The following is a 16,671-nucleotide window of genomic DNA, read 5'->3' as shown; positions in this document are numbered from 1 at the left end:
ACTCTCTCATACAGTATACCCACACACCAACACTGAAAAATTACACTGCTGTGTTTGGAGTGAGGCTGTCAGTGTCCAGTGCTGGACCCTGCAGGTTACTTGGCTATACTTCAGCTGTGTACCAACATTGCCACTGAATGAACTGCTCACAACCTCTGCTACTATTGTCCGGATGCCAAGAGAAAAGGCTGACCAAACAGAGCTTAACTGGGACAAGAGCACATGGACATCCACTGTTAAAGGATGTCATGACAATATTTATTATTATTTTCTGACTCGTATTCAATTTTCAGTTGAAATTTGCTGGGTAATACAAATAAAGTCATAATAAAGTCTTTAATATCCAAAAATAACATTGAACCAGTGAGATCTGGTTAAAGAAATATCACAATGAGCAACTGAAATTATTTCATTTTACAGAGAGTGCTCAATTATGTGAGTGGAAAAATAATCCTTGACTTCAATTCAATTTAAATTCAATTATTTGGTTGTTGTGCTTTTCATTTATTGTTTCATTTTCCTGCTATGAATTGGCATGAGGAATCATGTTTCAAAGAAAAAAGACAAATGGGTAAAAAAGCTTATTTTGGTTGTCTAATGGTGATATGTTGCATTAATAATAATAATAATAATATCTTGAATTTATACAGCGCCTTTCAAGAAACCCAAGGACGCTTTACAAGAATACATAGACATGGACAAACTATGTGAGGGGTAGGATGAGTGTGAGGGGTGGTTTAGTGAAGACTGTAGGCTGTGGTGAACAGGTGGTGCTTGAGACGTTTTTTGAAAATGTCCAGAGATGGAGGGCTACGAATGTCTGCAGGAAGAGTGTTCTAGAGGGTGGGAGCTGCAGCACTGAGGGCTCTGTCTCATTGGCTATAAATACGGAGATACCGTATCGGCTGTCATCTTGTGCTAGAGCATCTTTTGAAACCAGAAGCCCTTCATGCACGTGTATGGGCACAAGTCAACTGAAAGCCCATTTATTCCTATAGAAATCTCAGTGTATTTTGATGTGCCTCTGACTCCTCCCCTGCATCATTTCTGACCAGAATTCATTATTCAGAGTATTAAAACAAATTAACCTCTGCAGCTGTATGGCACGGAGCTAGCTTTGCTTAAAAGGCTGGTTTATACAGCAGGTGGTGGTTTACATAGCCGGTTTACAAATTACCCGCCAAGGAGGAGAAAGAAGATGAAGCTACCATGGCAACCACTCAGGGCAGAAATTTTCTATGTTTAAAGCCAGCAAAAGAGTCCATCCTGCCACCATGAGTATTTTTCATATAATTTTTCAGATGTCAGCAATGATCGTCTTTGAATTTTTAGTCTATGTGAAGCCTAGTTTTTCAAAGTGTGAGGTGCCCCGAGTGCTTTTCTAGCTGTTTTTACAACTCTACTTGCTGTCTCAAGACTCCTAACTGAGCCATAAAATACCGTTTCTTGACTTGATTCCTACAGTTTTCATGGTTTATTAAGAAAAACCGTAAACAAACTGCTGCTTTGGGGAAAGAAGTTTTGATTTTATGATGATATCATAAAACTGTCCCGTACCGGAGCGTAGTTTCATTCACTCTTCATTCCAACCATGAATGAAGCAGTCCAAGCAGTCCCTGTTCCATGGGAACAGGGACTGCTTGGAGAGGTGGCTGAAGTACACTTGAGTACTCAAGTACTCAAGTGTACTTGGATCCAGGACCGAGGTACTAGTGTGAATGCACCTTTAAAGAAAATGAACATATTTTGCCTTAAATGTCTTATGCTTGCTTGAAATGTGCTACCATTGCTAGTAGCACATTAGCTAGCTTGTGGAAACAAACGTTAGCTAGCATGCTTGCATGCGAACATTATCTAATCTGCTACATCATCAATATGGCGTTCACGTCAAGCACTTTGACGTCAGCGCGGCACGCTTGAAGGTGGGGCTGGCCTGCTTTGAGCACGGCTTAGCGCAGCCAAACTGGTGATGGAAATGCAAATCAGCATGGCTTGGTTTGGCTCGGCGCGGCCAAAAGCTGTGGTAGAAAATCTACAACCAAGGGACGTACTGTCCAATGTTCCACACTTAATTCTTGGATGGTTCTGAGAGCGCCAGTAGTACACTGCACATTAGTTGTCTTCTCAGGGTGAATGCACTCAAAATATTAAATATTTAGAACAGAAGTATTTAGAACATACTTTCCAACCCCACCCCAGCACAGCTTCGGCAGAGAGCTGCCAACATGAGCCTGGTCTTTTCGACAGTCCTGCCCGATAGTAAGGAATGGTTTATGTCACCACTGAAGCCATGCTAAATAGGCGGCATTGTCCATTTCTTTGCAGATCTATGGGCATCAGTCAAACACATAACTAGAAACAAGATGCTCAAAGTGCAATTCCTCTACAGTGGCATGACAAACCTTTCTTTTCTGTATCACTCTGTACATTTACATTGCATCCATAACATTTGGATCAATCGAAGCAGAAGAGGCATATTGTACTGTAAAAGCCCACAGCAGGAGTTTTAAATGCAAACAGTCAGACATGCACACACAGTGCTAAAGTAGACAGATGTTACACATTAGACACCTTGCCTGCAATGTATAACACATGGCAGCTGAATGGTGGGAAAAAGTTCTGTCACTGATTTGCCATCAGCGGTAGGAAGAGAGGCATAATAGGAGGATGACAGTGGCAACGTGTAACATTAGAAGAGGCAACGCAGAACAGCCCTCTGTATGTGCCTGTCTGAGTGTGTGATGCTGGCCTTACAACTAATGATTTTTTAAGTGATTTCAAAGTCGCAGACAAAATTCCAAGGTTGGAGTAAAACCATGAGAGCCTTGCTAAAGTTGCAGCGCGCTCCCATGATCTCAGTCGTTTGTTGTGAGGTGGTCATAAAACTTGATGGAAAAACTTGCCTGCTCAGAGCCACAGTCAGATCTCTGCAAAGCTGTCTGTACATCTTATCTGTCAATTCATTACAGGTTGACAACACAGGTATTTGGTAAACCTCCATTGGGTTCTTCAAAGTAAAAGTCTGATCAGTTTGTTCCTGGGTTGAGACAACCCATATTTTCATACGGTACTCTCTGAAGTGTGTCCGGGATCATTGTTCAGTTGTTGCAGTAACATGCAAAGTTACTTCGGTCTTTAACTTTCCTTTTGTTTCTTCTTGATGTAAATGATATAAAAGCATAAGATTATAAGAGATATTAAGTCATATGCAATCTCTATCTCCTTATTTATCTTGTTATCTGCCCAAAAGTTGTTGTGAATTTTCGCCAGATGCATGATGGGAAATAATCTCAAAAAGAATCGTATCTTGTAATTAGTGATGAAACTCTGTGATTTGCTGACAAATAGTCTTTGAATGTGAGAGGGTCTCAGATTTTAGTCTTTTGAAAGTCTTTTAAAAGTTTTATCCAAGTCCCCCAAAGTGTAAGGCCAGCATTAGTATGTAAAGCCCCCACTGTGTATTTACATCAAACTCTTTTATTTCATAACACTACAACATATAAATCCCATACTGGGAGACCAATATTATGCTGTTCTGGATGCAATTACAAAAATGAACGCCAGCAGAAATGAGTTACATTGATTCGTCTAATAAGGGTCTATAAAGGGTTACTGCCACTGTCTTTTCCTCATTACTCCTCTGATACTGCATCTGATGCCAGTGCAGGAGCAAAACATCTAAGCTCACCACACTGCCACTGTGTGTCACATATTGCTGGCGCTGGCACAACAACACATCAATATCCCACCTTAAATCTGTAAAATATAAACGCCAAGACACTTCACTGTAGAGTTCACCGGTAAGAGCCCAAGTAATGATGCCCCAACCATACAGGACTTGCCTAAAGTTTTACACAGTCTCTCCACACCAAAAATGTTATGTCTCTGCAGGTTTAAGAGTGAGTACCACCAACATATTTAAAGTCAAACATCATAATGTATTTAACTGATAAAAAAAAAAATCTTTTTAACTGTTTACTTATCTACTTGAACTTCATTGGCTGCTGTATCATCTATCTTCAACAAATACATTATTGGAGCTACATTAGCACCACATAGTGTAAAGGGTTTAGATACAGGTGTAATAAACCGTATGTTACCTGCTCTCTACCAGCAGCCTGCAACATCTGCATCAGCATGCACAGGGTCAAGGTCATTTCTGCTTCTGCACAATTCCTTTCTGCTTTTTCATTGACAACACAGGATCTCTGGAGCTCAGTCAGAGTGACCATCAGGTTCTTGGTCACCTCTCTGACTCTTCTCCCCTGATTGCTCAGTTTGACAAGGGCAACCAACTATTGGAAGTGTCCTGGGTGTGATAAACTTCTTCCATTTGAGAATTATGGCCACTGTGCTCTTGGGATCTTTCAATGCAGCAGAAAGTTCTTGTAGCCTTCCCCAGAGCTGTGCCTTTCAACAATCCTATGACTGAGCTGTGCAGGCAGTTCCTTTGACCTCATGGCTTTGTTTTTGCTTTGATATGCATTGTCAGCAGTGAGGCCTTCTATACAGAAGTATGTGCCTTTCCATATCATGCCCAATCAATTTAATTTACCAAAGGTGGACACCAATCAAGGTGTAGAAATATGTCAGGAAAGATTAAGACAATGAAAGGGACCTGAGCTTAACCCTGTTTATGGGTTAAGGGTCTGATTACTTATGTCAATGTTATATTTCAGTTTTTTAATTTTTAATACATTTGTAAACATTTCTAAATTATGTTTTCACTTTGTCAAGATGAGATACTGAGTTTAGATTAATAAGAAAGATGTTTTTCCCAACTGTAGCATCAGGCTGTAACATAACAAACTGAAAATGAATAAGGAGGTCTGAACACTTTCTAGATGCATTGTACGTGCCAGAGATTTATAGAATGATTATGCTTATGTGCCTTGTGTCACAAAAAAAATAAAAGAAATATGATAACTGTAACTGCACTGGACTCTGTTCCAGCTGTGTTGCTCCATACATACCATGGCAGCTGCATGTCCAAGCGTCCCGCCGGGCAGCGTACTGGCACCCGTAGTGGTGCTGACGCTGTTGGGGTGGCGTATGCGGACAGCTGGCCCAGCCACAATGGTAGGAGGGGTGCCGCCGGGCGCTGGTTTGACTCCCTGTTGAGGGGGTTGGGTCAGGGACTGCTGACTATTCAGCAAAGACAGCCTCAGGGCCGGGAGGCTCTTCTGTTGATGGGCAGAGAGAGGCCAGAGTTTAGAGTCATACAGCAAAACAAACAAGCATGAGAAAATAGCATACCCAGCTGCAGACACAAATGCTGCTGTCGTCACTGGCTTATTGAGCAGAATGTTATCACAAACATGCTTGTAGTGACTTCACGGGCAATAGCTGTGTTTTTCACACACTAGTGTGTGACTTTATAAACTGTAAAAATATCTATGGGGGAACACTTGAATTTAATTTCAGAAGAACAACCCATCAACATATTCACTATGGTATATGAAATGTATGAAAATGACCAACAGGCATTTCTAATAACACACTGTCAGAGCCGACCTGAGGAGCTGATGCTGCTTCATAAAGACTATTTCAGGCAGATTTTTGACACAAGCGACCTAACATTGCATGACAACATGTGTTTGTGGCCGGGTTGAGCGGTAGGGCGCCTTGATGTGACGCTCATCACGGTTGGCTGGAGAAACCTGCTGGCTACTGGCAGGGACAGCTGCAGGGGCCACTGTCACACACAGTCAGAAGTCAGGCCAGAGGGGCGTATGTGTGTGTTTGTGTATTATTCTAGTGTCAGGCCTGGCCATCAACAGGGCTTATGAAAGGACTACTTCAGGGGGGGTAGTTTTAGGACAGTAAATAAGAGGGCCAGCCTAAGGACTCAAGTTTGGGAAGGATTCAAGGGGCAGGTTAAGGAGTAGAACAGGAAACAATTTTATGTTAAAGGTCAATTTAGAAAGAAGCTAAAGGGAAGGTCCAACTGTTAATGTAAGCGTTCAATGAACTGAAAAAAAACTTCATGAAACAACAAGTGTTGTGAGTTTAAAAGACCAAATAAGAAACCCTGCATTAAGAAAAAAATCTGAACCATTGTTTGGAGATGTGTACAAAGAAAAGTTTCTGTTTCCAGCCATTGTGGGAGACAGATTTAAAGTCAGTGAACTTGGAGAGTATGTTAAACGTCACCTTAAGGAAAGGCACCAGGTAAGGCTGTGGAGACGACTTGAGCTCTGTCTGCAGCCGGCTGGTGAACTCCTCTGGTTCGATCTTGGCATCCTGTTAGACAGACCGTGGGTATAGTGTAAACTTCACAACAGAAACGAGACAGTAATAAAGAAAAGGCCAGGCGATCTGGACACAGCAGGATAAAGTCCCATCAAGTAGCTGTCCTGCCACCTCAGGGAGCAGCTCATAAATATATAGTTATGTGGGAGATTAAAATTCATGATGGAGCAAAGAGGATTTTACTAAGAGTTTATGCTGCCACCTACAGGTTTAAAACGTTCAATACAACAACACATGTCAGTGTCCACATGTCGAATACAAGACGAACTGTAAGAAACTTGACAAACACACTTGGAAAAGAACAATTGAAGGGGCAGTGTCAATCCTATGTTTAATGTGAGGTTTACGGTCTTATCATCTTCAGAAGCAACTTCACTAACTTCAAAGTTACATGGAGGATGAAAAGGTAATCAGGAAGTAAGAAAACCTCAGAAAGAGAGCAACTTTATTAGACCAGTGTATTTGGGCTTGCAGCCCTCTCCATGTTCACTCTGATTCCTGCCGTAAGCTGATAAGAGATGGTCCGATAAAGTTGTTCTCTAAACTACAAGATGTTTCTGGGCCTAGTAACAAATTCAGGGGCAGATAGCTACTTAATACTTTCTAAAAGTTTGCTAATAGGTGTCGGTGTGGCTCAGTGGATAGTGCAGGCACCCATAGGCAGAGGCTATAGTCCTCAGTGCACTGGTCAGGGACTCGATTCCCAGTCTTGGGACATGTTTGATGCATGTCTTCTCCCATTCTCTCTCCCCATATTTCCTGTCTCTCTTCAACTGTCCATCAAATAAAGGCAAAATATTCCAAAACATAATCTTTAAAAGTCCGCTGTAAAATACTAGGGCTCATTCACCAACGTCTTCAAAGATTGTGCTTAAATTTGTTCTTAGGGAAGGTTCACAAATCCTTTCTAAAACTACTGATGTTTTTCCACAAACTCATAAATGCTATGTCCTCATGAGCTGGAAGCTCGTGCATATTTTTCTAATTAGCACAGAGGACTGCACCTTTAAGGTCCATTTAATGTCCATTTTACACAGGATTAAGGGGACAAGTAGTAAGAAGTCAGAAGTTTGTGAACAGAAAACAAAAACAACCGTGCATCAGATGCCAAGTAAAATAACCCTAACCCTCTTCTGCTGCTTGCAATGAAACTATAACAGATAGGCTACATTCATATGATAGTTAGCTCCAGCAGTGGTTATAAAATATACACTACATTAAGACGAACAGAGTCACTTTTTGGACAATGCCGTTACCCTATAATTAGAAAAGGATCCCCTCCAGGTGAAGTTAAAAAGTTAAATGTGGTTGGGTGGATATCAACTGCAAACAGAAGACAGGCAATGACCATATCTCATATTTTTTCAAATCGGCTAAATAAGCTTAAAAGCTGGTACTGTAACATGATGGACAAGTGTGCATGTGTAAAGGTAGGGCTACTATGAATTTTTATGTCATGTAAGTGTTTAAATTCCCTCTGCACTTTGTGTGCACTTCAATAATTAAACATTTTGAGTTTAGAACAAACATTGCATAATTTAATCAAAGTTGAATGTTTTTAAACCATGTAGTTGTAGTTTATTTAAATTTCTATTTAATCAGTTATTGATAAGAAGCTTTTAATGTAGCATCTATCAGTGGCATATCATCTCTCAAATGAGCTCATTAGTATCAATTTTGTTCTGTTCTGATGGAAAAAACTCAGATTAGAAAACATTGGTGAATGTAAAAATCATATAGAAAACTTATTTTCTGGTTTTAAAGGCACAGTACACAAGATTTTTTTGGCACCCAAATGTCTTCCTTCATTTAAAAAAAAACTACTTTAATGTTTTACATATTTTTCAGTCCTTTTCTTACACTTCCTTAAAATATTTCCAATAATTTTTAAAGCCAGGGAAAATCTTTTTTTTTTTTTTTAATTATTGTTACTGAACGTGTTTTGTTGTGGTGGCTGTCATGATGGAGCCACTGTAACAGACAAAACTTATCATTGCCAAGGGAAGTTGGTTGTTACATGAAAGACTGCTTAATTATGCAGTGGGAAAGAGAAGGGCTAAGGAAAAGGGTTTAGGGGTAGAAATGTGATTGCCCTAATGGTGGTCAACCACGAGAAAGCCGCACTCAGCATAGATGAAATGAAGCAACAGAAAGGCAGCTTCCAGTAGCAGTCCTTCCAGTGCTACTGGAAGCTGCCTTTCTGTTGCTTCATTTCATCTATGCTGAGTGCGGCTTTCTCGTGGTTGATCACATTAGGGCAATCACATTTCTAGCCCTAAACCCTTCCCCTTAGCCCTTTTCTTTCATACCCATTCCCCTTGCCCCGTGAAACAGAGTGGTAAGGGGTAGGGGTGAAAACCCTCCCTTAAGAAATGAGACGCCACTTGATTGCTGTTCATCATCACACATTGCCGATCAACAGTGTGTCATCAGGGGTGACAATAAAGCTTAATAGCCCTCATTTACATGTGTATATATTGAAAATACAATAAACTCCCATCCCTAGTAGTTAAAGATTTCATATATGAGAAAACCTCAACCTTTTTTGTCAATAATCATTCATAAATGCCGAAAATATTTCGATTACACACCTCCTACATTGTCCATTGTACCGTTTTACAAGTGAATGCAGTGCATAGAGGGAAACTAACTGTAGCCCTTGAACCTTAGCCCTACCCCTCGATTCAAAAGAGAGTTGGGACACCACCTCCCCTGACGTGAACGCGCAAAACCAAGGGGAAGGGCTAAATGGGATTGGCCCTAAGTCTCTGGAGTTCAGTCGTCTATAATTTCTCAAAGGGGCTGCTGGTGCCCTTCCTGGTTTGCTCTGCAAGTGATCTTTGAATAGTTTGTGAGTAGCTTGCAGCACAAACCAGTAAGGGCACTATAAACAGCTTTCCCCCTTAATTATGAGAAATCAGAGTCTTAAACTCAAACCAGACATATGGGGCAGAGCTGAGCAGTGCTGGTCTCTACGCATCCTTGTGTGTTATTAATTTGATTGAGAGCCCCTATGGCGAAGGAATATCATACTGTGTGTCTAAGAACAAATTTCCTTTTAAGTATGGCTGGCCCATTGATCTCTACTGGAATAACCTCTTGTGTAAAACTTACTCATCCACAAGGCTTTGATGCTCTCCATGGGACTGTGTACATCTATCAGATTTTGAACTTACCAGCAGATCCTGCACCAGAGCCTTGACGTTTTTGGAGGTCTCAGGGGACGGAGAGTTGTGAGATGCCAGCTTGATAAGTGTTGCCAGGAAATTTTTACACTTCTTGACATTTTCTTGCATTTCCTGTAGAGGATAAAAAAAGTACAAATTTACCTTCTGTGTGAAAGACAAAAGAAATCTGTCAGCTGAGAGCTGTTAGTTGTTCACTGCTCAGGAATTTGTTTCTGAAGTAGTAATCATCAACGGGAATGATTTCATGCTGCTTTTAGTTTAAGCAAAGAGCAAACAGCATTAGAGCTGAACTATGATTAAAAGATCTAAGGTCGAAATGTGGCAACAGGCTTTTATCCACATAGACTTCCTTTGACAAGTACTTCTATTGATGAAGAAGCTGCCAAGCATCAGTCACAAATAGGATGAAAGTGCAAACCTAGCATGTTGCCAAATTGTTTCTGTAAAAAAATTAAACATGGCCACTCAAACTGCCAGTGGCAAAAAAGTGTAGCCCCTGTGAGACTTCTGAGGCTCTAAATATAAGAAGTCATGATGGTCTATGAACATGATGATCTATTTGAATTATGTGGCTGTACCTATAAACCCGTGTGTCCCTGAATGTGTTCATGATGGCTCCGTGCCTCCATGTCTCTGTCTGCATGTCCTTGGGTTGCTAAGCACTTGTGTGAATGTATGAGTGCAAACGTGTGCGGGCATGTGTGAGACTCTCGGTGCATGGCCAGCTGCGGGAGGCGGTGAGGCTGTGGGTCCGGGGCTGAGCTTGTGACACAGCCAGCCTGCTGGCAGATGTGACAGTGCCTGCGCCCTTGAGGGTGGAGTGTGGGCTGTGAAGGAGGAAGGAGTGGGGGGGCAGAGAGAGAACAGACCTGGGACACGACAGGAGCTCCAGGGGCTGCGGCGATTCCCGTCTGCGCAGGCTGAACGGGCTGGGAGGCAGCCTGGGCTGGGGCCTGGGGGGCCATAACCACGGGGGTCTGCTGTTGAGCCGTCACAGCCACGGCTGGAGCCACGGGGCCCTTCTGGAAGAGCAAGGAAGAGACAGAGAGATAAACAGGACGTGACGCCTAGCTCGCAGCAAGGCCACAGAGAACAGGAGGCAGGCGCCACAGCGCTCCTGTCACATCTGGTGTCCTGACTTCTGTGGACATCGCTAAACAGACAAGGAGGAGGATGGGGAGGTGGTGACAAGCTAGAGGCTGAGAAAGACGAGAGGCCATCAGAGATTTTCTTCATAGTCACCTACCTGACAAGGCAAAGCTCCAATCAAGACTTGTTACTGGTCATGCCAAGCATAAGCCACGGAGTGTATGTGCTCTAATGATGAAATGTGAGGGGATGAATGACTAGAAAATATCTCACATCCAGAACACAAATTTTACTTAACAGATTAGGTGCCATCAGCGGTCTCTCACTCTAAAGCCCCTCATCACCTCTCTGAAATTTCTCCAGGCCAGTTCACACTTGGCAATGAAATACATCTTATGTGATACAATCATAAACGGACAGTTGCAAAAACAGGTGTGAATACACCCAAAATGCACTGAAAAATGTCAGGATCTAATAAACCATGTATGGATGGGACATGAGTCATGTTTACATGCGTGATGTAGTTACTGTAACTGAAGGTCTACATAGCCAGGGTGCTGAAACAAGAAGTGTTCTTAACAGGAATGTTACCTAAGTCTGAAAATCTTCTACAATGATCCTGTTTTCTAAAACAAATATTAGTGAACAATTTTCTCTTTTGAAATTACCACAAGTTCCTGCAAAATCTATTCAGAAACTAGAAAAGCACTCAGAGAGCGCAGACCTCCGCCATTAGCCCTATCTCCCAATAGTGAAGAATCCTTTAAAAACATTCCTGGATGCAGATGTGATCCGGATCAGTCCCAAAATCTAATTCGCTGATGACTCCCTCCTCAGTGGGGTGGAGACACGGTGAGGCAAAGCAATGGCTTCGCTACGTGTGGACTGTCATGGCGGAAGCACCCATGGTCTCACCGGACAACTGAAAGTCATGGCAGAGGGTGAATATTCCTCTATTCCTCCCAGCATTGTGAGTATTCTCACTGCAAATCGCTGTCTTTCTCTCTGTTACGCTCTGACTCGTCTCCTCGACCAGGCCTGCATCTTTCAAAGTCTGCTGGGATTGGAGTTACTCATGTCCGCCATCTCCTGGTGTAAAGTGGTAATAGCACAGACTTCTGCCATTAGCCCTATCTCCCAATAGTAAAGAATCCTTTTAAAAATTCCTGGATCCAGACGGTGATCTGGATCAGTCCCAAAATCTAATCAGTTCTTCCTTATGCCTAACCTTGAAAAGCAGATGGATACGCCCGTTTCCTTGTTTCTCACTGGGAAATCCATCTTGCAAAGCTCCAATCTGAACCGTCTGGGCCCGGTTAGACAGTGACTGAAGCAATCAGCAACGAGGGGCAGTACTTTCAGGCACAGCAGAGTCGTGACGTGAACAAGCAGCAGCAAGAGCTGGTGCAGTTATGGAGGAAGAGATTAGTGTAGATGCTGCTAAAGCGCCAGTTTTATCAGAACTTGACGACAATTCTTTGTTAAAAGAAGAACAAAGAACAGCAGTGAGTTGTTTTCTTTTCAAAAACAACAAAGGTCGAGTACTTACATGTCTACAGTCGCCATGTTCCATGTTATTCCTCTGTAGCTGTGTACATGAAGCTTGCTAGCTGCTACATCACGTACTTTTTTCTCTCTGATAGGCCCGTAAAGATGTGACGTACAGAACGTCCACCCAATCATACTCAAAGGATTTTTCAAAGCCTCTGCCTTTTTTCAAACAATTCCTATTGAAGCTTTCCCTGATGGATGTGTGAAACATTTCCTGAAAATTTCAGGAAAATCCGTCCATGACTTTTTGAGTTATGCTGCTAACAAACTAACAAACAAACAAACAAACCCACCCGATCACATAACCTCCTTGGCGGAGGTAATAAAGGTACACTGAATCTCAGCTAGATCACTGACTGTTCTGAATGCAGACACTACATGTCCATCTCCTTTTGTTGTATAAAAGTGAAGCCAAAACAACCTCATGACTGGTGCTGACACACTGTGTTGGTGAAGTACTTAAGAGCCAAGATATGCCAAGAAACACAGGCACCACACCCCTTCTGCTAACCAAAGCATATATTAATCTAGCTGATAAAAATCAAAGTTACCCCAAGTCTACAGTCCACAGCAGAAAAGATTCTTATGTCTGTTTATTAATTAATTATTATCAATATTTCAGTGAATATGCAGTACTGTGCAGAACTTCCACACATTAGTCAAATTTGTACAAGTGTGACTTTGTTGACCTCATGAGGTGAGGTTTTAACCTGACACGCTAGATGGATTTTTTTAAACATCCATCTGGGAAAGCTTCAATAGGAAACATTTGAGAAAAGGCAGAGGCTTTGAAAAAAACTCAGAGGGTGATTGGGTGGACGTTCTGTCTGTCGCATCTCTACGGGCCAATCGGAGCAACAAAACACGTGACGTAGCCGCTATCGAGCTGTGCGTGCGCAGCTACTGAGGAATAACAAGAAACATAGCGACTGTAGACATGTACTCGACTTTTGTTGTTTTTGAAAAGAAAACAACTCACTGCTGTTCTTTGTTCTTCTTTTAACAAAGAAATGTTGTCAAGTTCTGATAAAACTGGCGCTTTAGCAGCATCCACACTAATCTCTTCCTCCATAACTGCACCAGCTCTTGCTGCTGCTTGTTAACGTCATGACTCTGCTGCACCCGAAAGTACTGCCCCTTGTTGCTGATTGCATCAGTCACTGTCTAACCGGGCCCAAACGGTTCAGATGGAAGCTTTGCAAGATGGATTTCCAAGTGAAAAACAAGGAAACGGGCGTATCCATCTGCTTTTCAAGGTTAGTGAGGTTTTGAGATAAGCCAAAAACGTCTTTCTACCCCAACTGCATGTTTGATTAACCTTTATTCCAATTTCCAAAATGTACACCTGTACCATCATGTATAGGTGTTAGCCTAGGGTGCCACACATAAGAAGGCCCATCATGAGCTCTGATTATTTTGAGTGAAACCCAAATGTGAAAGAACCACCAGATAGTCTAACCTGACATGCCAGTTGGATGTGTTTCACACATTCATCTGGAAAACCTTCAATATTAAGCATTTGGGAAAGGGCAGAGGCTTTGAAAAAAACTCGGAGTGTGATTGGATGAATGTTCTGTCTGTAACATCCTTACGGGCCAATCAGAGCAACAAAACACATGATGTAGCTGCAACTAAGGTGCGTGTGCACAGCTACCGAGACATAACGTGAACCATGACAACTGTGGACATGCCAGTACAAGACCTTTGTCGTTTTTGAAAAGAAAACAACTCACTGCTGTTCTTTCTTCTTCTTTTAATAAAGGAATGTCGTCAAGTTCTGATAAAACTGGCGCTTTAGCAGCATCCACACTAATCTCTTCCGCCATAATTGCACCGGCCACTTGTTGCTGCTTGCTTACGTCACGACTCTTCCGTGCCTGAAAGTACTGCCCCTCATTGCTGATTGGTCCTGTCACTTTCTAACTGGGCCCAAACAGTTCAGACGGGAGCTTTGCAAGAAGGATTCGCCAGCGAGAAACAAGGAAACAGGCGTATCCATCTGCTTTGCAAGGTTACAGATAGTCTACTTCACTGTAAGACCGCACAGAGTAGTGTTAACTTAAAAATCCAAAACCTTAGCTCTATTTTTCTGAATTGGATGAGCAAAATTTTAAGTAAACAGTGCTCAATCATTCCAAGTATTTATGATTTATTTACATAAATCTATGAATAATGAATACTTAAAGAATTTACTTCGACTACTTAAAAAAAATGATGTTATCAGTTTCAACAAAAATTTAAAGCAGTTTCAACTTGTTCAGATTTTACAGTTTTCCCTGTGCCTTTCACAGCTCTGCTTGTCTCTTCCTCTCTTTGCACAGGAAACACGTGGTGTTCTTTACAATAAAAAAAGTGTGCATATATCGATATTGTATCAGCAACAGTGAGTGTTCGTGCACCCCTAATTAAAACTAGCCATCATGACTAGCAAAAGAATTTTTTCATATCCATTCCAGGCAGAAAGCAGAGCAGGTTATGGGGCTTTTGGCTTCAGTATGCAGCTGTTGTTGTGTCCTTCTTAGTATAGACCTTTTGCAGACATGTGGCTGCTATGACATCATTCACGACAGAAGTACCACTGTTGCATTAGGCTAATATGCATTTGGGTCAATTATGCTTGAGTAGTATTTGGGATCCATAAGAGTAACATGAAGTGTCATAACAGAATTAGCTCTCTTCTTGACTTATATGAGGTGAGTCAAACTGGAGGGCGTTCATAGAAACTTATAGACAGAACATTTCTCTCCACACAGGCAGTGATCTTCAAGCACACAAAAGCCTTGATGACTTTGTAGCTGTCCACGCAAATCCCTCTTTGTTTAGAGTTTCATTCAAATGTCAAATATGCTCATCAGACAACACAAAGAGGTATTCAAGATAACATTTTCTGTTTATAACAAGTCCCGATGTCATTTTTGCACTTTTTAGGTCTTTTGTTTGTTCTTTGAGTGAAACAATTCCTCCTCTCTTGGCAGGGACTCCTTTTTAAAGGAGATTTTTTTTTTTTTTTTGCATTTTAAATGGAACAATATTTATTAAATAAAAGGTACAAAAAAATCAAATCGCTACAAAAAACCATGACGCATCTTTAGAAGAAGTTGTGACATGTCTCATAATAGCCCCTAAACACATTTGTGACTCCACAAGGTTATACTACAGAAAAATAAGTAAGGTAAGGTATAAGTAAGGTAAGTCATAGAGTAAAAATTAAAGGTCGATTTTATGTTTACTCCAGATAAAAAGAAGCTTTTTTTCTCCTACCACTCATTTAGAATAGATTTGCTAAGCAGATTGGTATTTTTTTAAAGTAAGGACTAGATTCACACTTTCTCTACTGACAGATGAATAAAAAAGGTGTATAAATATGTCACCTACATCCTCCTAGTTTGTTTTCAACCTACAAAATATTGCCTGGACAATCACCAAAATGCAACACTGGTTCCTGAAATGCATTGTCAGGGGTGTTCACGAAAGAAAATGTGAGTTAAAAGACTAATAAAATGGGCAAGTAAGACATATTTTCTCACTGGACGGAGTGCTGGACAAGAGGAGGAGGAGGAAGAAGAAGAGGAAGAGGAGGAGGTCTGGAGGGCGGGGCTGGAAGGAGTTGGAGGGGCAGCCGGTACCATCTTGGCCGGGGTCAAAGAACACTGCCGGGTGGTTTGAGAGGTCACCGGAGACTGCAGGAAAGAAAAAGAGCGAGGAGAGGCAGAGAGAAGGAAAAGAGGAACAAGGGAAAAAAGAGAGCATAAAGCTATCAAAAGAAGTGGGTGGGGAATGAGGGAAAGGGGGAATTAAAGGAATACAAGACACCTCAAAACAGACTAAGCTGGAAAAATAAAGGTGAGTCCTTGTCAGTTTTCGAGAGGAAAATGAGTAAAGGGCAAAGAAAGATCATGACAGCGTCAGGGAAAAAAGGCAGAAGAGGAAGAAAAGAGCTGGAGCATGCCTCGCACATGAAGAAAGATCATGACAGCAGAAAGAAGAAAAAAGGCAGGAGCATGTAGCAGTGCTGGAGGTGGCAACAGAGTTAGGTCAGGTACTGGCTCAATGTATGATAGGCTGCAATATGTTTTACTATGTAAATCCAGATTCTTCCTCATCATTATGAACACTGTCTGGATTGGATCTTGGGAAAGTGCAAAAATTCTCCTGACTTTTACCACAATTCGATCAACAAGTTCCACATATATGAGAAACAGCCTCAGGCACGTCATTGTCTTTGTCTTAATATCTATAAATGCTGCTGTGAAAGCTCCTCAGAAGACTCTGTGGTTTGTCCTGAGTTTAGTGCCAACTGTGGAAAAAGTGGTACCACCTGTTGCTCGTCTGATGTCATGTCGTGAGCCTGAATGCTTGTCTGTCTCTATATGCCTACCCTTTGAACGACCTGGGACCAGTCGAAGGTGTATCCCACCTCTTGTCAATTACAGCTGGGTTTGGCTCTTGCCCACCTGCAAACCTGGATGGGATAAGTTTTATAGATAGTGGATGGATGTGGATCTCTCACAGCACCCTTGGTCATTTATATCACTGTCTGTCAGTCTTCTCTATGAATAATGTAAACAAAAGTCTTTTTCTTCAGTGGCTG

The 16,671-nt window shown here is 41.8% G+C and overlaps 1 protein-coding gene across 5 annotated transcripts in view; it reads right to left on the bottom strand.

Moving 5' to 3' along the window:
- si:dkey-219c3.2 (transcription initiation factor TFIID subunit 4) overlaps positions 1 to 16,671 on the bottom strand; it is a 152,407-nt gene that overhangs the window by 109,962 nt on the left and 25,774 nt on the right. For 3 of the 5 annotated variants that reach the window (XM_041793668.1, XM_041793659.1, XM_041793694.1), the window contains exons 3-7: positions 15,608 to 15,760; positions 10,310 to 10,462; positions 9,429 to 9,551; positions 6,154 to 6,243; positions 4,974 to 5,183 (exon numbers count right to left, since the gene is read on the bottom strand). In XM_041793668.1, coding sequence (XP_041649602.1) covers positions 4,974 to 5,183; positions 6,154 to 6,243; positions 9,429 to 9,551; positions 10,310 to 10,462; positions 15,608 to 15,760 — 729 coding nt within the window. The remainder of the gene's footprint in view (positions 1 to 4,973; positions 5,184 to 6,153; positions 6,244 to 9,428; positions 9,552 to 10,309; positions 10,463 to 15,607; positions 15,761 to 16,671) is intronic. The other 2 variants (XM_041793686.1, XM_041793677.1) reach the window with 1 other exon arrangement.

The sequence above is a fragment of the Cheilinus undulatus genome, linkage group 1, assembly GCF_018320785.1.
Source record: "Cheilinus undulatus linkage group 1, ASM1832078v1, whole genome shotgun sequence".
Classification (NCBI taxonomy): Eukaryota; Metazoa; Chordata; class Actinopteri; order Labriformes; family Labridae; genus Cheilinus; species Cheilinus undulatus.
The sequence above is the reverse complement of the archived record's forward strand: the minus strand, read 5'-3'. Positions and strand labels throughout refer to the sequence as shown.